At 46.9% G+C, this 24,891-nt stretch overlaps 1 protein-coding gene across 8 annotated transcripts in view; it reads right to left on the bottom strand.

Annotated features, from left to right (window-relative positions):
* LOC110070514 (uncharacterized) overlaps positions 1–24,891 on the bottom strand; it is an 83,814-nt gene that overhangs the window by 12,265 nt on the left and 46,658 nt on the right. For 6 of the 8 annotated variants that reach the window (XM_078387447.1, XM_078387448.1, XM_078387454.1 and 3 more), the window contains 2 exons: positions 12,787–13,074; positions 2,106–2,381 (listed from right to left, as the gene is read on the bottom strand). In XM_078387447.1, coding sequence (XP_078243573.1) covers positions 2,106–2,381; positions 12,787–13,074 — 564 coding nt within the window. Of the gene's footprint in view, positions 1–2,105; positions 2,382–12,786; positions 13,075–17,986; positions 18,266–24,891 lie in introns of all 8 variants that reach the window. The other 2 variants (XM_078387450.1, XM_072987163.2) reach the window with 1 other exon arrangement.

Below are 24,891 nucleotides of genomic sequence, written 5' to 3'. Positions count from 1 at the left end.
TGGGGGGGGGGGGGTGAGAGGAAGACAGAGAGGAAGAGGGGGAGTCCTCCCTCCCACCCCCTTCAACCCCACTTGCGAAGCCCCACAGAAGGAGGCTGAATAGGAAAATTCCCCACAGCAGAGGCTGAGATAGATTTTCTAACATGGGTGGCCTTAAGAAAAGGAAAAGAACCAATTAATGGGTCCCCCTCACTCTCCTCCCTCATTAGAGCTGCTCCCACTTTTCTTTATGAGTCTGCCCTGGTGTTCAAATCATTGGGAAGGCCTTTCTCTTGGTCTCATCACCATCACCAGGTACATTTGGTGAGGACACACACAAGAGGGCCTTCTCTGTGGCTGCTCCCAGACTCTGGAACTCCCTGCCCCATCCTTGCTGTCCTTCCACCAGCAGGCAAAAGTGTTGCTGTTTTGGCAGCCTTTTCTTTAATGACTGGCTCTCTAAGAAAGGTGTTAAAATAAGGTGTTGCTTTTAAATTTGTTTCAATAATGTTTTTACCTAATATTTTAAATACAATGTATATTTAATTCTTTTTTTATTATTTCGATAATTTATTGTCATCAAAGCTATCAACATGAATTGGACGAAACTCCAGGAGGCAGTGGAAGACAGGAGGGCCTGGCATGGGGTCACGAAGAGTCAGACACGACTTAACAACTAAACAAACATTTGTTTTTAGCCGTTAATATTGTCTTTCAAACTCTATAAGCTGCCTTAGGTCCTTCTATTTGGAGAAAGGCAGAGTACAAATATTTTAAATAAATCAAATATATAAATACATTTGTCCTGCTGCAGGGAGGGATCACCTGATGGAGAAAGACACAGAAAGGGAGGTGGTGCAGAGGGTGGCCCCAGATGAAGGACTGACCCCCCATCCCACCCCTCGGCTGCCTTATTGCCACCTCTGGGCCCTCAGAAAAGAGGACCAGGAGGGAATTCTCACCTCACTTGCGGAGCTGAGGCTGAGAAAATGAAACTGGGGGAGAGTGGAGGGAACTATTAGTAAGAATACTTGAGGTTCACATTGGACTATCTTTCCAGTGAAACGAAAAGGAATGGTCAGATGATGCCATCAACATCAGTCCACCTGCTTGTCTGCGGGCGATCCCGTGTGGACGTCTTTGAAAGATGCAAGACCTGGGAGGGGCTAATTGGCTATTCAGGTCAGACCCATCCGGAAGCCTTGCCTGCAGCATGGATCCAGTAGATCCCCCACTGTGGCCGGTGGAACAGGAGAAGCAGGACACAGGCCAGGACAGCCTGGCTAGAGAGGACACACCGCGATGGCGTGAAGCAGGCAGGAGGCCAGGGCCAGTGTCTTGAGCCCAGGCATTTACCTACGTCTCTGAGCTAGGATGTGTGAAAGAGTTAGTTCCACATTTGTATTCTTTACTCAGGCAGACACATTAATGGAGACAGAAATCGGTGGCGGTTGAAGACTCCGGTGTTGCAGAAATGGCAAACCCACTCTGAATTTTACAGGAGGCATCCCAAGGTGTTGAAAGCTATCCCTAAACTAGGTTCAGCCCCTGAAAACTTCCTTTAAAGTCTGGACTAACACCTGGAGTGGATTCATCCTCTTCCACGAGATCCGTTCATCACAATGTACCTTTAATAAATATACAGTATTGTACACTGTGAAGAATCTTGCCCCCAAACGTCAAGCAAGAATTTGGGATAATTTATCTTGTGTTCTGTTTTGCTCAGAGAGAGAACTGGTTACTGAGTTCATAGACAGGGGTGAGAACAGATCCACAGGCTTTCAGGGCCCCAGCTTTTAGGGCTCCTCTCTTTCCATCCTTGTTCGGAGAAAAGAAAAGAATTAGGGATTCTGTGGGTGTACACACACACACATGCACACACACACACATACCTGATTTTCCTTTCTGTGTTTACTGAAGTGAAGCTGGAACACACTCCCCACAGCTCCCATGGGGGTAACCAGATGCATAGTTTTGGGGAAAGAGGGAGAGGTGGTCTCTCCCCAGAAGGAACCCCTTTTCCTTCTTTCCAGCCACCCCCCTTCCTCATCCCCCTCCCCAGAAGGAAATAAGAGTGAAGTTGAGGTTTGGGGGAACAATACCTGACCATCCTGCCTTCTACTCACCTCCACTCTGGTTGTAGCGATTTCTTAAGATCTGCAGGTTCTCTCTGAACACCTGCTCAGCATTCCAGGATATCTGGGTGTTCCTGTCCCAATACTGGGGGTCATCCTCATCCACCTTTTTGATCCAGGGTGCCCGAGGCTGCTCCCTTTTTGTGACACTGTCATACTGGCTGAAGAGCTGGTTGTCCACGTACCCTACTGTGATGAACTGGGGCAGCCCCTGGTTGGGTTCAGATACCCCTGTGTAGAAATAGTGCAGGGAGTGCGAGGAGGAGCCTGGAAAGGGATGGGGAGAGGATGGATTGAGGAGGATCTGTGGATGAGAAAAACACCCCTGAACCCCAGCCACAGTCTATTCATGTTTAAAATGTTGACTCACTAGCCCCACCCAGGAGCATCCTATGTTTTTGTTTCCGTGTATAAATGCACCTCCATGGAGGATAGCCAGATTCCTGTATTCGGAAACAAAGATAATAAGTGGCTTAACAAAGGGTGGGGGAAAAGACGTGAATGAAAATGAGGTAAACGGGGCAAGTGCAGAACTGAGGAAAGGGAATAAGTAAGTCTTTGGAGGCAAGAAAGAGTGCAGGGCAGAATAAACAAAAGTCTCCTGAATTTGGCATTTTTTTACAGCTGTTGCTTCTCATCTTCTGATCTTCTCATGTAACATGAGGATTCACTGTTTATTTCTAGTCTAAATTTTATTTACTTAACTGCTCGGAAGCAGCTATCTATTTTAAAAATTGGCTTATTTACTTAATTCTGCCCCCAAAGCAGTGGCTGTTGCTTGAAAGAGTCATTTTTGTTTACATTAGCTGCTTAATTGCAATAGACCTGCCATTAAGCAGGGAAATAAACATTCATATGTCATCATTTTATCAATTCAGCTTACAAGCAAAATTAAAATGTATCTACATCAATTACCCATCAGATGCCAATATTTACTGTTATCATTATGTATAGATTGGAAAGCAAAACAGAATTGGGGATTGCCAAAAATTAGTCCTTTCAAGGACCTTGCTGGTACTGCAGCCAATTCACTGTTTTCAGAACACTTGTAGTCAACAATATCTTTATGCTGGAAGTTTAAAAGTACTTTACTTTTAGGGCAGTTTTAGAGCTGTTTCTATACCTTTGATAACCGTTTTAATTCCTAAACAGACAAGGTATCAAACCCTGGCACTTGGTACTCCTCCCAGCCATCAGAATTCAGATAACCTTATCAACTGACTCTGCTCTGCTCATGCTGCTACTAAATATCAGGGATGATGGACTTTGCCCTGGGTGCACTATTGAGGTCCTCCAGACTTTTATTTCTGGGGGATGTTAACATCAATGTGGAGATGCATGTTACCAGGGTAGCCTTGGAGTTCATGGACACCATGTGCCATGAAGTAAGGCAGAAGGGTCCCTGTATATTGAAAGCACTTTGGGCAGCTTCAGACTCAAGGTCATCTAGACAGACCCCAGGGATTTTTGACAATTACTTAAAGATGAATCATAAACTAAGAAGCCAAATAAGAATGAGTGCCCCCCTTCAATGGGGGGGGGTGTGGAGTCGTCAACCCACAGGGGAGCTGGCTCTAACTTCACTTGCTTTGAAAGGGAACAGTTTTCCATGAAGGGAACCCACTTTTAAGGCCGAGCTCTCTGTTTAGCTTCTTTCAACTGGTTCAAAAAAGTTTTAGGAGCCAATCTTCTGCCTCTGGTTGTGTCTGCAGTGAAGAAAAGGTCAAGTCACCCTCTTCAGCCAAGACCCAGAAATCCCCAAAATAAGACCCCTTTTGCCCCAAATGGGTGGATGGGGCACAGGCAGATCTTCCACCCCCACTTTGTCTTTAAAAAAAACCTTGAATGCTAGCTTAAAATTAAAAAAAATCATTTGGGGGGCTGCTTTCTGCAGGGTCAAGCAAAGCTCTGAGGCATGGCACTGGATCAGGCCCATCTCCAGCAGGAGACATATCCCAGCCATATAGAGGGCTTCTTGGTCGCCTTCCCCTCCCTCTGGCTCAAACTATTTGATAAAGCAGGAAAGGCAGAGCTTGACCTGTGCAGAGTAGTTCACAAGCACGGGATGGGTTTCTCCATTCCCCTCTGCCTGCCCCCCCCCGCAAGGCAGCCCAGTAGGCGGCTCTTAAGGGTACCAAATGCTGGGGAAAGGGCATAAAATGAATGCTACAGATGATGAACCATTCGGCTCAAAGAGAACACATCATCTGGATAGGAACTGACCCACCAGGCCAGGGTCGCATGCAGTCCCTAGAAGCTGACACCCCATCATCACACCTTTTGGGAGTGTGTGGCGAGCGGGGACCCTACAGATTGTGAAACCATTTAAACTGGACTGGTCAGCAGAGAGAAAAAGGATGGAGGAAACAGAAAAGAGGACCTTGGATGGCTAACGCATTAACAAGACAATAAAAAATATGCCCAAGAGCGGGAAACGAGACTGCTCTGGACTACAAGGGCCATATTCCCCAAACCAAGGCGTTTGCAACGTTCCCCCGCTTTTGAGGTTGGCTGGGAGATTTTGGGGATCCAGGCAACAGTTTCCACGCCCCAGGTGTTTCGCCCACCAGGGCCCCGATGCATTAGCGAGGGCAGCGGTTCCTTCCGTCCCTTCGCCGCCCATCCGGATCTTGCTCCGCGTCCACTTCGACGGCGCTCCGAAGCAGGAAAAGGGAGCGGCTCCTGCCCCGTCCGGCTTCCCAAACATGCAAGTCAGGGGCGGAGAAGGGGAGACGCTCAGAGCCCCTTTCCTTCGTCCTCACCCCCCAGCAGATCGACTGAGACAAAACCTCCTTCCCCCGCCCCATGTAAACGGAATATTTATTTATTTGACTTTTATACCGCCCATCCGGTTGCAAGGCCACTCAGGGCGGTTTACAACATAATATCAAACAATAGAAAATGCTGCGAATTCCCTCCTCCTCCCTTCCCAACACGGGTGACTCCGAAGTTGCGCCTCCTTCGGAGCGCTCGTCACAGCCGCTCAACATATTTTGCAGCCCGAGGCAGGGGTAGCAAAGCGGGGTCCTCCTCCCCGTCCCCAAAAGCCCCCCCCCCAAGCGCTTCGGTCCCTGGGAGGAAAAGCAGGACTCACCTAGGACCGTCAGCCCCGGAAGAAGCAGGGCGGCCACCCCCGCCAGCCAAAAGTGAAGTGGCATCGCTTCGCTTCGCAGCAAAGCCGCTCCTCCGCAAAAGCCTTAATCCGAAGTCCGAGAAACGAACCCCAGCCTCCAAGAGCGAACGAAAAGTGCGGATTGGCTACGGTGAAAACTTTCGACCAATAGTAAAGATGGTCTCCATTGTCGTCATCGGCTGCCGGGCAGAGAACGCGACGCAAGGAAAGAGAAAGTCACTTCGTAAATGTTTTTTTCGGGAATCTCTTTTAAGCCGCTTGTTTCCCTCTGAGGGGGGGGGAGGGGAGTAGGTGGAGGGGGAGGGAGGGAGGCTGCGGGGGGGGGGGGGCGGCGGACTCATCGGGTTAATCAACGAGCCAGTCCTCCACCCAAAGATGCTTGTGGAACAACACCGAGAATTATTATCCCTTTGCTTGCTGTTTTCGGTGTTATAACACTTACCTAATGTTATTTTTCTTCAATGAACATTCCAGTTGTCACTGTTTCTTTTCCTTCCCTTTCCTTTGTATTTTAACACAACTTGGTTTAGAGCAATTGGAGGTGGGGGTTTTCTGCTCTCGCAACAGGCTGGATTTGCCCACTTTTCTTTCTGCAGTAAATAGTGGGGTTTTGGGGGTTACCCCAGAATGGACATTTATCAGTGCTGGCTTTCCATTTTAGGGAGGCCTTGGGCAAGAGGGTCTTGATGCCATCCACCCCTGTTCTAAGCCACCTTTTGCTCTTCACGATTTCTGACCTCATTTGTCAAAGTTTTCCTAGACTTCGTTTTATTTTTTATTTTTCTAGAAAAGAGACCAGAGCAATGTACATATAAGACATGGGGAATCCATATATGCTGTGCACAGAAAGTCCAAGAGATGTTCAGAAGCAATTTTAGCAGTTTACTATCGTCAATCTGAACCTAATGATAATACGTAACTATGGGATGGGTTGAAGTCTGAGGGGAACAGCACCCTTTCCTCACAATCGGACTTCCTGAAAGACGCAAATGGGCACAAGACGTCAGAGTGCTCGTTTGTGAGCTTTGAGCTCAATCCCGTTACCAGCAGAATTTTTATTATTTATTTATTATCATTTCTTTGATTTATATACTGCCCATCTGGCAGCCAGGGCCACTCTGAGTGGTTTACAACAAATGGAAATGGGATTTGAACCATGTCTAGCAAGTTTTAATTAATTTCTTGAAAGGTGTAAAAGGAAGATTGATTCTCCCCACACACATTCATGTTTTTTTACTTATTTAAACTCCTCTGCCAGGGGCCATTTGTTTTACTATAGCGCTGTTTTAGGAATCCACTTGCCCATTGTGCATTCCACTGTCTCCATGTGTGTGCATGTGCATGTGTGTGCACGCACATGTGTGTGTCTGGCTTCAACATTGCTTCCTGGAAGGAAGAGGCCAGATGGCCACATCACCCGTTTCTCCTGCCTACCCATCTTTAATTTATCTGGGATCTGGGAACCCAGGAGCACGAGGGTGGGGGAGCTTCTTGTTTTCTTTCTTTCTTCCTCCTCCTCGCCCTTCTTCTCCTTTCTTCTTTTCCTCAAAGATTTCTTCCTTTCTGCGCAATCACATGGGCAACAAAACAGAAATCTGAAAGACACCACAAACCAACAGGCAAGGCATCGGAAAAGCAAACACAATAAAAAACCAAACACAATACAATGCAATACAATGCAATGCCCATTTTATACAAAGAGAAGTTGACTTGGAAGCCTTGAAGATGTCCTTCCTGGAAGCCTGCTCAGTACCTCTTGTTGACCTGACAAAAAGGTGTATTTAAACTGTCACCTGCCTGAGAACATGGCAGAGCACACAATGGGTTTGCTTGTGTATTGGAGAAGATCTTTCCTCTTTTCCAATATGGTGCCAGCTGTTGGGATTAGAACAGAGGGAAGTACTCATTCCTCCCCGAGGAATCTACCCTGGAAATGCTCAATGAGCTTCCATGGACATGGGCTCACCAGCCAAACAACCTCTCGGTGCTGCTGTTTTTGAGCAGGAGGGCGCCATTTTGTGTCCTTCTCTCTTGCCTGACAGGACCCGCCTGCCCAAAATGGCTTCCATTCTTGGCACTCAAGAATGAGCTGCCTTGCCCTCACAATTTTGATCTCCTCAGAGCAGAATGAGCTCTGCTTTAGGTGAGGTTAGCCAATGCAGAGCCAAAATTGAAAGCCATGACAACTTGGCAGTGAAAAATGCCAAGTGTCAGTGAGATGCCGTCTTAACTCCCCATACCGCTTCACCCAGCAAGCAAACTTCTTTTCTGGATGAAGAAGCTGCATGAAAGGAAGTGGTGGGCATCTCCGCCATATTTCCTGCATTAGGAGAAGGAGCTGGTGGCTCTGGCTGTGGGCACTTCCTCACCTCCCACAACCACCCATCAATCACTGTAATTCTCATTTTGCACGCTTGTGCCTGTGAGCTTGGAAAGGAAACCCAGCTGAAGGATTCGATTCTCTGGCATAGGCTCAGGCTTCTTCCTTGAACATCAACAGGCCCATCTTGTCCTTTCTTTTTAACACTTTTGAACACAACAGCAATACCCCTTTTAATGGCCAGTTGAACCCTTGCTTTCTGCTTCAGGCCGACTTGAGCAACAGGGGCTTCCAGAGGATAGATCAATGCCTGGCCAGAGCCAACTGAGTTTGACTACATCCCAGTCTCACAACCGCCCTGTGAGGAAGGCTTAGTTCAGGCATGAGGTGGAAAAAGCCTCCCCACTCCGCCATGAAACATCGTACCTGAGGGGGGATTTGAACCCAGATCTGTTGCATCTAAACACTGTCTACCGGATGTTGCTAAAGGCACCCAAATTCCAACTGGGGTTTCTTTCCCAAGAGGGCATTTGCCCCATTTTCAGGATTTCAATTTTTACCACAGATATATATCTGTATCAGCCTACAAATGTCTTCTGTGAGCCTCAGTTGAGGCTGGACGGTATTCTTTCTTACAAACTCTTTTGAATTTTTAAAAAAATTATACAAAATGTCAAAAGTTTTGTCAATTTTTTTACTTCAATGTCAGAGCTGTATAAATTCAATTTAGACAGAATCAATAGAGAAAATTAAGTGGGGAGAATGGAGATCTTGGAGAATAAAGAGGGGAAAGCTCTTCTCTCCTTCGTGTTCTCTGTCCACAACCTGAAATGTCTCCTGGATGTCTGACAGAGCCACTGACAGTTTTATTCTCCGTGATCTTTTGCATCAGAAGGTTTGTGAGAAATCGGGCAAGGAGGAGGGCTTGAGCTAGTCACGAAGGGGCTTTCATGCACACATTCTTCGTTTGGAAAATCAAGCACAAATTGGTGCACTCTTTGCAGAGTTTTTTGGGGAAGGGGTTGGCAAGGCTGTGTACCCCTTGTTTCCAACTCAAAAACATAGGATGAACCTCTTCAGATCTCATCACTGGATCCTACACCTATGCCTGAAGATCAGGCCCAGATCTATGGCTGTGTCTCTTTTAGTCTGAAATTGCCTCCATACTTCTTTTTCTTGTCCATTCCAATATATAAATTAGCTTCCCACTCCCTCTAGAAAGGGCCCCCGAAATGCCCTCTGCTCTGCATCAGAGGCGCTTGTGATGGTGCAGGTTCACACTCTGGTGTCCAAAGAGGTCAAGGGAAGGGTTGGTGTTTTGTTGTTATTTTGCTTTTACCTGATTTCCCCCCCCCCCCAAAAAAAAAGGCAAAATGAAGCAATCTGGTCCTGAAGCAGGAATTTAAAAGGGCCCATTTCCCAACAGTCCTAGCTAGGAATTCTCCAGCAAAACAGAAGAATAGCCTTTTTTTCCTATCAACCAATCAGACATTTTGCAAAGAAGGGAAATGCACCAATGCAGAAATGACCCCTGTTGAATCTCTACCCACAGCAACACCTATCGGGTCCCTCAGCCCTGCACATCGGAGGCTGGCCGGGTTCCCGAACCAGGAACAAGCTTCACACCCCACAGGGAACAAGGCCGGCCGAAGCTCTTCTGGGTGTTTTCTTTGGCTCCAGTCTTGGGTCCCAGGGAAACCTCAGGCTGCAGAAAGAGAGGAGAAGGGGGGGGCCTCCCCATTCCTGTTGTCAGGGGCCTGAGGGCAGGGTTGCCCCTTCTCCCTGCCTTCCCACGGAGCCAGGACACGCCAGCCACTGCTACGCGTGGCCTCATGGACATTTCCCCCCTTCCTGGTGAAAAAAACCAAAATGACAATAATACTCATTTTTATAGACTTTTTAAATTAGGGAACAAAAACCGATCTGTGCTCGCACTTTACTTTTAATAATGAAGAAGAGTTTGCTAAATTTCGTTGTCAAACATGTTGCTGAATTCCAAGGTAGTTGCAGAAATTCCAATTCTGCAGGCAGGCAAACAGGATGAGCTGGGATGGAGGGTAAGAGAAAGAAAGTGCCTTGTCTTTATCTTAAATCCTTTCTGGCCATGAATTTCCCAGGGGTCGCTAATACTAACTCTATTTTTCTATGATTCTCCCTGCCCTAGGATAAACGACCTTGGGTGGCTTCCAGGAAATCATACATAGCTGGCTGGACGGCTCTTCTCCAGCGCTACTTTCTGCTGCAGGCTTTCCTCACTGACCAGTGTTCACATCCATACACAATAACTGAGAATACAAGTGTCCGGAGGATTTTGGCCTTCATCTCCAGCAACACATCCTCACACTTGAGGCTCTTTTCTAGTTCCCTTCACAGCTGCCCTTCTGAGTCTCTGGCTTCTTTTGATTTCTGGATAATAGTCTGCAATATTTATTTATCATTTATTGCTTTATTTATAAGCCACCTTTCTCCCTAAAGCAGTTCACAACACTGAAAATCACACAATAACAATTTAAAAATTCTGTAGAAAACTATAAACATTAGTCAAGATTTAAAAACCATTTTGAAGACATTTTAAAAAAACCTTTAATATACCTAATGATGACGGTTCTGAGATATATAAAATATCTGAATAGTAATGGTTGAAAGGAGTGAAATAAAAGCTGGTCAAAACAATTTTAAAAATACCTTTCAAAAGGCAGAAGGATAATTTCCCCCTTAAAATCTTTTCCTCAGCAGCAGTTCACATATTACTAGCTCATTTGAACAGTATCAGCATCTCAGTGGGGATTGGAGCCCACGTTCCACCCCATCAATGAGAAAATCTTTTTAATTTTGTGTTCTCCCATTCCATATTAAACAGCAGAAAGTATTAAAGTCCCTTTAAATGAAGGCAAGGAGACCCTTTTCCCTTTCTTTTTCTTCTCAAAGTTTCTCTGTCCGCCCCCCAGTATTAAACAGCATCTGACAAATTCAGAAAGCATTTTTTCTGATGTGCCATCAAGTTAAATTCAAACTTATGCTGAACTTTTTTGAGGCTTGATCAGGCAGAGAGTAATCAGAAGTAGTTTCCCCTTCCGTTCCTCTGGGGGGCACCCTGGGACTGTGCAGCTTGCCCAAGGCCACACGGACTGCCTCTCTTCGCAGGAGGCACAGTGGAGAATCGAACCCCCAACCTCCGAAGTTGGACAGCTAACTTGCCTCCCTGCCGAGCAGGCCTCTCCCACATCGGAAGGTGCATAAAATGTTTCCAGCCAGAGAAAGAGGTGCTCGTGAGAGTGTGGAAGTGTCTCTGGAAGAACTGCTTCTGAACCCGACTGAAATAAGGTCCCAGTGATGGAGGACTCAGTTAACGCTGCTTTACAAGGGTCCTCCCTGTTGCTTGCGCCCTGCAGAGAGAGAAAGAGAAAGTCAGAATATCAGAACTGAAAAGGGGTCCCCAGAGAATATTCCGTGTAGCAAGAGGGGTCTTCTAAAACCTCCACCTCAGGTGCTCTTCTGTCTCTGCTCTGCATAAACATCACCAGGGAAGGAAGACCCCAAAATTTCCCAGGCTAGGACAGCTGTCCAGGTGTCAAACTTTGCATCTGTGGGTCTTCCATGTAACCCCATCTTCTCTCCTGGCGCTTGCCCAAGGCACCACAGTCTGGCTGTTCCTGAAAGGAGGCTCAGTGGGGGATTTAAACTCCCTACCTCTTTTTCCGCAGGTACCTAAACCATTCAGCAATTAAAATCCACATGGCACTAGAAGACTATTTTCCAAAAATACTTTAATGTGTAGATGAAAACTCAAGCAAGAATGACCAGACTCGATGGCGCTCAGCTGCCTTCCAGTCCAGGAGAAATGACCTTTGGGGAGCTAGATTTCATTTTGGTTCATCCTCAGAGATTGATTTAAGCCCCAGAAATGGCTTCTGAAATATGAAGAGAAGGGTAGGATGATGTGTTCAGGGTTGAAATTACACTCTGGATGCCCCATCCGGTGCTTGATCTTTAGGGACAGAGATCTTCATGAGCATCACTGACAAAACAACAGACGCTGCCCAAGAATTGCGTTCCAGGCATACTCACGGTGAAAGAAGGCAGTCCCAGCAGCCATCAGGAGGAGAGCAAACACAACGATTCCCACAACGGCTCCCACATGACCTAAAACAAAAAGAGGCAAAGACGTGGCTGTTCAGGGAAAGTGGCACCAGGAGGTCCTGAGAGCTTCAGAGGGAGGTGGTGCTCGACTGACCCAGCAACCTCTCAGATGTGAAAAAGGGGCTTCGTCGATGGGCCAAATCCCTCCCTGCCCTCAGCCTGATCCAATCAATGCAAGGCCTTCCCTCCAAGCACAGCAGGCTCTCCGGGAAGAACCCGAAACCTTTCACCGACCAAGGCATATGGTTTGAACCAAGAGTTCATCAAGATATCATCATAGGCATCCTTCAGTCTCAAGAAATTATGGTAACATGCTCTTTATCAAGAAGTGTCCTCTCCAGAGCATGAAGCCTGGGTAAAGTAGTATGGAGGATAGGCTGTTACCCAAGCAGCAGATCCCCCCTCTCCACGTTGCTGAAATGGTCCAATGGAAAGGCAAGAGCTAATACAACTGGTTCCAGCAACGTCGCAGGAGTTGGCAGAACGACACATGCTGCCTTCGGGACTCCAGCTCCGGATTTTGCCTCGAGATTAACTCCTGAAGCCTTTTCCATGAGTGGATATAGCCACAAGGCAGTGGAGGTTTGAAATCGGAGTTTTCCTTCTCCTAGATGGGGCTGCCTTCCATGGCTGACGAGCCCCACCTACCCATCCTGCTCTTTAATAGTGCGGAAGTATCATCCGACCCTTAAAACTTTCCTGCCTCCCAGGTGTATGCAATTCTAATTAGCTTTCCTATTTACCACATTAGGGTCAGAGATAGAGTCAGAGAATTTGAGGATTTCCTGGCACACCCTCATTTAAGGAGGGAAAGCCCCACCTCCTAGGCTATGCGGTGTGGGGGGAAAACAAAGCATCAGCACCCTGACTAAGAGCCACAGAGGGCTTCAACTTCCTTGAACAAATCTCACCTCTTCCTCCCTCCCCACACAAGAGCATCTCTCTGGGGTTTTTTTGTCCAGAACATGCAACAGCCCTGCAGAGAGTTTCTGCCCAGGATCGTGTTCTTTTTTTAAGGCCCGTCACATGGGGAAGTTCCTCTCCCACCCCAGGGCCTTCCCTCCCCTGCAGCTGCTCACCACCAGGCGCTTCCCAGGCCAAGACCAGAGGCTCAGTCAGGCCAGTGTGATCGATGTGGCATCGGTAGAGCTCTCTGTCTTCGGGGTTGATCTCGATGCTGAGCCAAGCGTGGTAGGTCCCATCGGAGTTGGGAGCGACGCTCCTCCAGAAGGTGTCCTGCTCCATGATCTCCCCACCCTTCCTCCAGGTGGCTTCGATCTCCTTGGGGTAGAAGCCATGGGCCTGGCAGACCAGCATCTCCCTCCCTTCGGAGAGGAACATGCGGGTCACCTTCCCTACTGGGGGCTCTGCAAAAATGGCAAAATGAGCATCAATGGAGGCACCCAAACCTCTCTTAACGGTGTGACTAGACAGCGAATTTATTCACTGGACTGAGCTAAAGATGGTCTGATATGAGGAACAATCCTTGCATCCACACACAAGGATCAGATGGTTTGGGGAGAGGAAGACAAACCACACTTCAATGGAACCCAATTAAGCCCTTTCCTTCCTCTCTCCCTCCTCCTCTGCAGGGAACAAGGAAAAAATGGGTTTGTTTTTCCTTTTATTGTTAAATGACGTATCACTTCATTGTCTTGTCACTGAATTTTAAAAGCACTAGATTGTAAAAGAAAAGGAGGGAAATGATTTTCACTCCACCTCTTCTTCTGCCTCATCTTTTACAGGTAAATAGGAAAAGCTGGATTGCTTTTTATAGAAATAAAATGGCACAGCATTTCATTGGTTTGGAGCCCAAGTGACATAGCAGTGAATTACTGGGAGAAACACCTAGAGGTTCAACACTGGCAATCGCAGGGGGAAATTAGGGGTGGAGCAACCGGCAGCGAGAACAGGGGAATTCTCAGGGCTCTGAGAACCCCTGGGTTTTACTCTGAGGCAGTGGACCCCCCAAGAAAGGGGGGGAAGTTTCCACAGGAGAGTGGGACTGGCAGCAGGGGAGCTGGAGACACCGGAGAAACCAGACTGCAATCTGTTTTTTCGGAGGAGTTTCCTTTCCTCAATTGCAACTGACTCATGAAGCCGCCATGATGAATTGGTGTGTAGCTGTCCAGAGAGGGGAGAAAGGAAGATTTATGATTTGACTGCATGAACAGAAGTCGAATGGCTATTTTTATGGCATGTAACAGACCAGATGTTTTGTTTCTCTTTGGAAAGTTTAATTGTGGAGATGATCTCTTAAGTGACAGAGTATCTTGGCAAACTTTGGAGGGTTTTCTTAGTATGCCATAACTGGTTAAATTGAGAATTGAGAAAATGAAACTTATCTTTTCCACCCTAACCCTCCCTCCTAAGGTCTGGCTTCTTATAAAGTAGAAGTTTGAGAATCTTGAAAGACTACGAACAGCTTAAATCTATGGAACCTTACTCTGAGCCATAAAGGAGGATTATCAATCAAACAGTCACTTTTATGACCAAAGTGTTCTCCGTAAGACTCTGAATCAGTTCTGGCCAAGGAGCGAGAAGGGAAAGCTGAGCAACATCAACTGTCTGACTCTTATGGTTTTTGGATGAAAATTTAAGGGTGAGACTTTGGGATTTTAAAATGGAGAATTATATGATACACTGTCTTCAGGAATTTCAATCTAATCTCATCAACCAAATTTCAGAACTGGAGGCAGATATTAAAGCAATACCTCTTGGCTTGGACACTATGATAGAGACAGGAGACAAACAGACAGCATCTTCTGAATCAGCTGAACAACTATCATCGCCAGAGAGAGAGGGAGAGACCACTGTTCCTGATGAGGAGACAGGAGATGAAACTACTTTGAACTAATTGAACAACGACCTCCAGAGAGCCAGAGGGAGACTTTTTTTACAAAAGCAGAATGAAATACTTAAAAATGAGGAGAGGAGAGGAGAGATGGGGACAAGGTGGGAAAGCACATGGACTTTATCCTGATGGAAAATGATGCTAAAGACATGGGTGAATTTGGAGGCAGAAATTTATGATCAGAGGTCAAATAGATCTGTGTTGCTTGGAAATCAAGATACGAATTATACTGAGAGGAAATTAGTAAAGAGCTTCAAAAGCAGGGAAAAGGAGATCAAATGTATTGGACGGACAGTTCAATAGAGTTCAATGAGGGAAAAACATTGAGGGGCATCGGAAAGAGCTTTAAAAGGGAAACGGAGATCAAAGAGCTCTTTCCGATGCCCCTTTTCGCTCCTGTAAAAGTGTCTTTAACTGTTTGAAGCCTGTTTTAAATGCTTGCAATCGTTAGCCCACCTCCTGAACCCTATGCAAACTTAATTTGGTGTTGTTCTGAGTCTTCGTTAATTTTTGGTGATTTTTTGTTTTCTCCATTGAAAGCCATTGAATGGTCTAATGGCTTTCAGTGGAGAAAACAAAAAACTCAGAACAACACCAAATTAAGTTTGCATATGTTTCACAAGCTGGACTATCGATGCCAAGCATTTAAAACAGGTTTCAAACAGTTTAAGGCACTTTTAAATGAGGGGAAAGAGACATCGGAATGCCATTCAAATGCATGGAGTCGGCTTCAATACATTTGAATGGAGGAAACATTGTTTCACTCAACGATGTTTCCTATGGGGATTTTCGCTCAAGGACGGCAATCCGTTCCAATTGGAACGGATTAACCGGTTTTCAATGCATTTCTATGGGAAATGGTGTTTCACAGAACGATGTTTCACACAACGTTGATTTTTTTGGAACCAATTAACATCGTTGTGTGAGGCACCACTGTATGTTAATCTTTGGGGTTTACGCAGTCAGAATTATATATTAAACAGATACAGCCTAAAGATGTTTAGTAGGGCAATATGGTTTATGCAGTCAGTATTATATGTTAGAGCAGGGGTCAGGGAACTTTTTTACCTTTTACCCCCCCAAAAAATTATATACGCCAACATTACCCCCTTGATTTGAAAGTAAGGAAATAATACATTATTTGAATTCAAAATATTGAATTTACAAAGGCTGTGTACTGAACTAGCAGGATATATCATCAGTATCAATGGCTGCCAGGCTATGTACCAAACTATCAGGATGCACCAAATTTAATAAAGATGTGCACTATTTTTGCTGGAACACATTGCACTCCAGCCATGGGGTGGTATAGGGAGTAGTAAGGTGTCCAACGTGCCTAGCAAGTTGCATTAAATTTTTGTTAGCTCGCAGAGGATTTAATCATCATCAGTGGCTGCCAGAATGGTGCTAGCAATGGGGGGGCACTTTTCCTACCACTTTAATCATTCTGTGTGTGGTTTGCAAAAAGGAACAAACCAGGCTAAAGATCATGTCACCCACCCTGGTGCCACAGCCCAACATCAAAGACCAGTGCACTATTTTTTTTTATCATCATCAATGGAAAACTCAGCAGTGGCTAGAGGACTGGAAAAGATCAGTCTGCATCACAATCCCAAAGAAGAGCAGTGCCAAAGAATGCTCCAACTACCATACAATTGCCCTCATTTCACACGCTAGCAAGGTTATGCTCAAAATCCTACAAGGTAGGCTTTGCTCATTACCCCCAGGATTTTCATTTTTACCCCATTTGGGGTAATTTACCCCTGTTCCCAGACCACTGTGTTAGAGGGATATATGGGAAATATTCTCCCTGATTATGTGTTCTGTATTTATTTTGTATGTTTATTTGTGTTATTAATTAATTAAAATAATAAAACACTGGCAATCGCACATGCCGGAACCCAAATTAAAATGGAACAAACGTACAGTACTTGGACTAAAATAAACAGCAGTCCCTAGAAGAGGCCCCAAAAGGAGTGGGTAGTCAGGGATAAGAGACCGGCTGGTGCCTGAACTTCATGTGGTTGCCAGAAAATGGAGTGAACCAGTCTGTTCCCAAACTTGTCCAAAATGTGAGGTACAGTAAAGTGCAGTCTAACCACACCCAAAGGTTCTAGCAGGGAGGGATGGTGTCACTGGGGAGCAGGAAGGGATCTTCTGGTGATCACCCATCCCCTCTCAACCATCCCATTCTGAGACTGAATAGCGCAGATTCTCCGGGTTCCCTTGGGAACCCTCACACTGGGTGCCAATGGAGGACGTCCCCGTTTGCAACCCAAGATCCTCGTGGCTTCTGGGGGAGGAACCCCTGGCCCCTTGGATGAACTGATTCTGATCCCATGGACAGTCAGATTTGAGAAGGGGCTCTAAAAGGCTCCTGCCTCAAAAGGGAGAGGCTGCAGCTGAAACTCCTTTCTATCTGAGAATCCTTTCATTATTTGATGAATCTTGGGATGAAAGCTGGCAGCCTCATCAAACAAACAAACAAAAAAAACTCCTCATGCTCTTGGGTCACTCATCAAGGGACAGGACCCCTAAAGGCCAGCTCACCCAGAGGGCAACCATGCAGTGCAATACTTATCTGGGAAAGCACTGAAGGAAAATAAATAAATAAATAAATAAATAAATAAATAAATAAATAAATAAATGAATGAATGAATGAATGAATGAATGAATGAATGAATGAATGAATGAATGAATGAATAAATAAATAAATAAAAATAAAAATAGAGACAGCATAAAGAGAGGGAATGTTGGCGGCACAGACCACAATGCAAAACCCAGATGAAGATGCCAGAGAAATCGTCACCCAGGAAACATCCAGCAGGGCTGCTCTGCATTGATCCTTGTGATTATTTCGGCCGGAAACAGAAATCAATCCATCCATCAATCAGATGGTTGTTGTGGGTTTTCCAGGCTCTTTTGCCGTTTTCTGAAGGTTGTTCTTCCTAACGTTTCGCCAGTCTCTATGGCCGGCATCTTCAGAGGACAGCACTCTGCTCTGGTCCTTTGAAGATGCTGTCCTCTGAAGATGCCCATGGCCACAGAGACTGGCGAAATGTTAGGAAGAACAACTTTCAGAACACGGCCAAAGAGCCTGGAAAACCCACAACAACCATTAGATCCCGGCCGTGAAAGCCTTTGCATATACATTAAATCAATCAATCAATCAATCAATCTTTTTAATGGCAGCTCCTACTGAACAAGCACTCTCTGTGAGGCACAGAAGACGACTGCATCGCATCCCCCCCGAACTGCAGTCCAAAGCAGGGAATTAAATGGCAGCCGGACTCCTTTGGGGCAAATCATAAGCCGAGGGGCTGTTTGGGTCAAAGGTGGGAGCAAGCGGGAGAGACAGGGAGGCAGAGAAGATGGCCCCGGTTCCCCAGAAGGAGACCTCCTTGTTCCTCCATCCCATCACTCACCTGCCTTCGGCAGCCTCTCCTTCCTGTGCTGCAGGTATATCTGCAATCCCTTCATGCATTCCCCCTCCAGGTAGGCCTTCCGTCTCTGGGCAAGGGCCAGATCCTTCTCCCACTCCTCTTTGGTGATCTCGGCCTTGGGAACGGCCGCCGTCCAGGTGAGGGTCTCCGTGTCAAAGCTGAGGTAGTCCCTCCCGTCGTAGGCGTACTGCCAATGGCCTCCCCCTGGGCTCCCGTCCTCCCTCAGTTCACAGCCGCACATCCACTGCCAGGTATGAAACCCTGAAAGAGACCCACATGGGGGGGGGTGAGAGGAAGACAGAGGAGAAGGGCAGTCCCTGCCCCCACCACCCTCAGCCCCACTTGCCAAGCCCCACAGCCAAGCCTCCAAAGGGAGGATTTTCCCTCAGGAGAGGCAAAGGCCACCAGGAGATTCTCCACTATGGGGAGCCCCTCAGGAGAAGAAAGGGAGCCATTTGAGGGTCTCCTTCTTTCCCTCCTGGGAGCAGCACCTGCCTCTCAAGGGAATGAAACCCCAAGAGATACCCCACAAAAGGGCAGAAGGGTTGCTCCCACATAGGGGGGCAGACCCCCCCCTGCCCTGCCACCTCTGGACCCCACAAAAAGAGGCCCAAGAGGGAATCCTTATCCCAGGTGTGGGGCAGAAGGTGAGAAAGAGCAAAAGACTAGTCCTTCGGGCGCAGGACCTCCCTCCACGGCCCCCACTGAAGCATCTTCACACACCCAAATTGCCCTCTTCCATGCCAGACTTTCTTCTCCCCCCTTCCCTCTCCTTGTATTTATGGATCTGACTCTTCCTCCAGCACTTGTGGGTCAGAAAGGCTGCCACAGACAGCCCCTTCCCAGCAGTCTCCAAAGGGCCTTTGCGGGAGTGCTTCCCTCCCCATTTGCACTCTTGGGGAGGTCTGATCTTCTCACCCCCATCATGGCTACAATTTCTGGCAACCCACAAAGAGGAAAGGCACATTCCTCTTCTGCTCCACTGCCTCATGAAGATGGTATTTGGGGTGTGGGTGTGCCTGAGGTTTGGGGGAATCCTCTTCTTGCTCAGTTTGGGTAGGATCCAAAGAACAAGGAGGATCCCCCCATCCCATCCCCCCTTCCATGCAGAAGAGGGGCAGCCATCTTGCAAGAGCCTTGATCCCCCTTTTTCCTCCATTAACTCAGGACCACCTACTTGGAGGAAGGAAAACCCATACATTCTGGAGCTTCTGCTTGAAAAAGAGTCTCCATCTTGCCCAAGATGAAAAGGGCAGAGGATTTGGGGAAAAGTGGGGAGGAGATCCCTTTGCAAGGAAGCCTTTCCTACCCACCCCCAGCCCTGCAAAAAGGGCAACTTCTCTGGATTTTCCTCTCCAGCAGCTGCTTCTCTGGGAGAAGGTAAGCTACAATACAGTGGTGCCTCGCTAGACGATTTCCTTGCAGGACAATTAATCCGCAAGACAATGACTTTTTCTGATCCCTATGGTGCCTCGCAAGACAATGGTTTCCTATGGACGATTTTCGGAAGACGATAATTTTTCCCCACTGAATAGGTTTCAATGCATTCCAATAGGGAACCACATTCCGCAGGACAATGTTTCCTATGGACAATTTTCACAAGACGGCGATTTTTCAATTGGAACGCATTAAATAGATTTCAATGCATTCCAATGGGGAAACGCATTTCGCAAGACGATGTTTTCTCAAGACAGCGTTTTTCGTGGAACACATTAACATCATCTTGCGAGGCACCACTGTATAAGGCTGTGTCTTAAGCTATCTGTCAATAGAACAGCCTCTGGTTCCATCTAGTAACCAGTTCTGGTAATACGCCCTGTCCAAAGTGTTGTTTCTGGTTCCCAAACAAAACTTAGTACAGTGGTGCCCAGGGCCGGACTGGGACCAAAAATCGGCCCTGGCATTTAGAGCACACAGGCCCACCGGCTGTGGGGACACAGGCCCACCTGTTGTGGGCTCCATTCACGATATTGTGGCGCGCTGAAAGGGCGTTGCTGGTATAGTGGTATTGGTACATGCTTACGAGTTCTCCCTATCCCAATCATTGCCCTGGTTGTATAAATAACAAGGAGCATCAGGAAATCTAAACCTATAAAATCATCACGTTTAACAAAAAGTGTAATTAGAGCCAGCGTTTGTGCAAAGACAATCTTCCGTGGTCACATGGCCAGTGCGACTTAGACACGGAACGCTGTTACCTTCCCACTGGGGTGGTCCCTATTGATCTACTTGCATTTTTACATGCTTTCAAACTGCTATGTTGGCAGGAACTGGGGCAAGCGACGGGCACTCACACTGTCGCATGGATTCGATCTTATGACTGCTGGTTTTCTGACCCTGCAGCACAGGCTTCTGCAGTTTAGCCCACAGCACCACCACATCCCTCAAACAAAGTAATAACCACAACTAAATTTTTTAGATGTTTCTATTTTTCCAAAGTCTTGCATGGGTCTGTGAGACTTGTTGTAAACCTGCCATTTCTTGTGACTCTTTAATCTGAAGACCTGCAGCACTTTCACTACCCCAGTCTTGCAAAAGAAGCAGCATTTCAAGGTCAACAGAGGCACAGACCTCCAGAGCATGACAAAAAGCTCACAGACTCCCTCCACTGGTGCTTTAAAGTGGGGTAGAGAACCTAATGTATGACTTTCAATAAGGCTTGACTGTCTGGTAACATGATGTGAAGACCTTTGAGAAATGCAACATCCAATTTTTAGAGAAAGATCAGAGAGGAAAATATATATATAATTTTTAAAATATATATTTTGTGCTGAGAATTTTCCCAATCTAATATTACAGAAAAGGCCAGCTTTCATTTTATGTTGGAATCAGTATTGGAACAAAAATATTATCAGTCTTTTGTATTTATGTCATACTCTATTTGTAACACAAGGTGTTTAAAAAAAGCTTTTTTGCTCTTAATAACTACATGACAGGAAGAAATTCAACAAGTAAATGTTTCCCTGTCTTGAAATGCAGTAATAGGGGGCTTTGAGGAAGGGGGGCTTCAGATTGCTTTATTTATAACTGCCAAGCATCTATTAAAATGCCTTTGTTTAAGATAAGCTAACCACCCTTGATTTCTGATTTCATTGTCTTCAACCACTATCATGCTCTTATATTCCAACACACATTTAAAGCAACCATGCAAGGAGTCATCCCTTGCACGCTGATAAGGACAGCCTTGTTTCCAGCAACTTGAAGCTTAAAATCAAAATGTTTTCAGTGATGCCCCAGTTCCTGTTTAGACATTTTAGCATGTCTTGACCTATAAATGATTGACATCCATACAGAATAGATACGCTTCTTCCCTATTTCCTAACTAGAAAGGGTAGCTGTTTTTCTGTTGTGTGTGAAGTTTGTGGTATCTTGAATTTGTCTCTTGAGCCTCATCCTTTGCTTAACCCTAGCATGGATCAAGCTACTGAAAGTGGAGCTTAGCTGTGAATGGTATTTGTTGGTAGCTTTATTGTGTAGTAGGGACGTGGTGGCACTGCGGGTTAAACTGCAGAAGCCTCTGTGCTGCAAAGTCAGAAGACCAGCAGTCGTAAGATCGAATCCACGTGATGGAGTGAGCTCCCATCACTTGCCCCAGCTCCTGCCAACCTAGCAGTTCGAAAGCATGTAAATACAAGTAGATAAATAGGTACCACCACGGTGGGAAGGTAACGGCTTTCTGTGTCTAGTCACGCTGGCCACGTGACTATGGAAACTGTCTACAGACAAACACTGGTTCTATGGTTTGGAGACGGGGATGAGCACCGCGCCCTAGAGTCAGACACGACTGGTCAAATTGTCAAGGGTAACCTTTACCTTATTGTGTGGTGCTTTTTTCAGCTTGCATTATCAGTGTAATAATGTTTCTATGCCACATTGAGTTATTTAGGAAAAATAGCATATATTTGAGCCATAATCCTATTGTAGAATACTGTAGTGATTTCCACAAATTTTTGGCTCTCTGTTGTTTGTCCAGGGGTGCAACTAAGTGAATGGTCTGGATATGTGCTGATGGAGTAACCACACACACCAAGTATGCACATTGCACATGGCTACATAGGATGGGAGAACATAAATTAAGACAGGCTAGAGCTTAGTAGCAGCATACGTGCTGGTCCCAGGTTCAAAGCTTCCCGGTCTGGGAAACTTTCTGATCTGTAATCCTAAAGGCAATGTAGACTGGGGGTGGCGGGGGGGGTGGAGCATCATTGGCCCTCCAGATATTTTGGAAGTCATATTACAAAGGCCTCAGCCAGCATGACCAATGATGAGGGATTGTGGGAGTTATCATCCAAAGCAACTGGAGAGACATTAAGGTTGCTGACTTCTGGTATAGACAATCAATGCTAGACGGTCCAGTGGTTATTGTTTTCTCTATATCTGACTTAAGAACTAAGTAGATACCCTGACTTTTCTATGTTCGGAAATGAATTTTTATTCTGTGGGGCTTGCTTCATGATAATAAAAGATGTGTTACCTTGGGCTTGCAAGACATGTTAAGAAGAAGAATGAAGAATGCCTGAGAGGAGAGAGGTTCAGACCTCCATTGCCATTCCAGTCTATCCCGGATATGTGTGAAGGTACCTTCCTAGCTGTACCTTTGGGAGTGGCTGCTCGTGGTCTGAACTGGAGGAAGGGCAGAAACTCCTCATCCCAGACTGGCATGATGTGTCTGTCCCTCATGCTCACATCGCGGCCCACCTGTGACTTTTGGGAAGAAGCAGGACTTTGAAACGCAACCCATTTTCAGCAAGTACTGTATCTCACAAAACAGGAGGAAGGAACAGATCTGGGGTGCCTTGGAAAGATAGCTACTCCATATCCAAATAACTCGGCCGGCTTTGGGTTCTAATTTACTTGGACCTGAGTGGAAGTGGGGTTGCCAATTAGCTGCTCTGCCTCAGACATCAAATGTCTTGGGCTGACCCTGAGATCAGCCATTGATCCTGATTTTTAATGTCAGATCAATCCTGGAATCTATGATGGCTGTATCTAAAGCCGCCTCATCCTACTGACAGAACACCAAGGTTGACCATATTTTTGCTCTGTCTTAACAACTGGATTCCTTCCCCTCTGCCCAAGCTTCTGTGATGAGACATGTCAGAACAGACAAGAAACCTTTCAGAATAATGTTGATTACTTTACATTATACTCTTAAGCATACCTGATTAAGGGGGAGGGGGGAATCAAACCTGAGCCAACAGAGTGTTTGTGAAATAACTATGTGCAGACAGTGGAGAGCCTGCAAATTGGTACCTTTCTCACTCACCCATGTGGAATCTAAAACTGTTTTGCTTTCCTGGCAGTCTGGTTTCATGGGCTGTGGGCATCAACTCTGGCCCAATTTTTAAGATACTGTATTTGCCTTAACTAAATTTTATAGCATCTTTGTGTGATGAAGAGTTCTGGAGAGCTCAAAATCTCATCTGACCAGCAAGCCAAAAAAAAAAAAAAAAAGTGCCCAGTCCAGAGACAATATTCTATGAATAGATCACACATATGTATACTGTACTTTTTGTATTATACTCTGGCCTGCAGTTTTAGTGATACTGAAGGAAAAATGTCCAAGTGAACAAAATACAGCTTGCATTCTCGAAGGCTTTCATGGCCAGGATCCAATGGTTGCTGTGGGTTTTTCAGGGTTGCTTGTCCATGTTCTGGAGGTTTTTCTTCCTAATGTTTTGCCAGCCTCTGTGGCCGGCATCTTCAGAGGACAGGAGTCACAGACAGCCACTTCTGTCCTCTGAGGATGCCGGTCACAGAGTCTGGTGAAACGTTAGGAAGAAAAACCTCCAGAACACAGCCAAACAGCCTGAAAAAAAAACAACAACCAAAATAGAGCTTACTTCTGAGTAACCAGGCATAGCCTGTGGACCAAGATGCTCCTCTCAAAACCTTATGAGGGGAAGGGAGGTCATGCCAATCACTGCTCTGTCATAAATGTGCTCCTGGAGGAAATCTTTGCAGATACCCCGTGGGTCCTAGATCAAATCAAGCTTGATCTATCTCTGGAGGCAAAAAGGAAGAAAACGGAGACTGTCTTACTTTAGGCACATCATGAGAAGGTGGGATTCTGTGGAAAAGACAATCGTCCTGGGAAAGGCGGAAGGCAGCAAGAAAAGAGGAAAAGCAAATATGAAATGGACTGACTCCCGACAGGCTTAAGTTTACAAGAGCTCAGCAGGGCAGCTGAAGGCGGGGCATTTTTGAGGTCGCTCCTTCATAGCCGATACAGTATTCCTCATTTCAGGCGGTCTGCCCACCGCTATTCTCCCGCCACCCCTCAGCAAGCCCCGCACCTCCAAGGTGAACAGGGGCGGCAGGTTGAAAGCGAGGCGGCATCGGCGTCTACACACACACACACACACAAACACAGCTCCCCCCGTCTGTGCAGCTCGCGCGCCCGCGCGCGCCACACGGCTCCACCAAGAGGGCCGCGCGGGGAACCAGGAGACGCCGCGGAGTTGCTCGGCTGCCTGCCGCCGCCGCCGCTGCTTTTTTCCCGCCTCCCTCCATTGGCTGCAAAAGGGAGCCAAGGCGGCGCCCGCCCGGCTTTTGTAAAGCTGCGGCAACGAGAGGAGAGCGGAGAGGAGCGGAGCAGAAGGGGAGGCAGTGGCCGTTGCCACCGCCGCGGGGCTCGCCTTCTCTGCTGACGGTAGCGAGGGCGGCGGGCGGCCAGGGCAGAGCAGAGCAGGCGGCGCAGGCCCGCCGGGGCTCCGCTGCCCCATGTCTCCGAAGGGGCTCCCGTGAAGTCAGTCGTCCTGTTCCCGCCAAGGAAGAGAAGGAGGACGAGGAGGAGGAGGAGGAGGGATGGGGCCAGTTGGCGGCGGCGGCAGCGGGGGGGGGGAATGGCTGGCAGGAACCGGCCTTCTGACCATCGGCCCTTCTGG

The sequence above is a fragment of the Pogona vitticeps genome, chromosome 2 (genome assembly GCF_051106095.1).
Source record: "Pogona vitticeps strain Pit_001003342236 chromosome 2, PviZW2.1, whole genome shotgun sequence".
Lineage (NCBI taxonomy): Eukaryota > Metazoa > Chordata > Lepidosauria > Squamata > Agamidae > Pogona > Pogona vitticeps.
The sequence above is the reverse complement of the archived record's forward strand: the minus strand, read 5'-3'. Positions and strand labels throughout refer to the sequence as shown.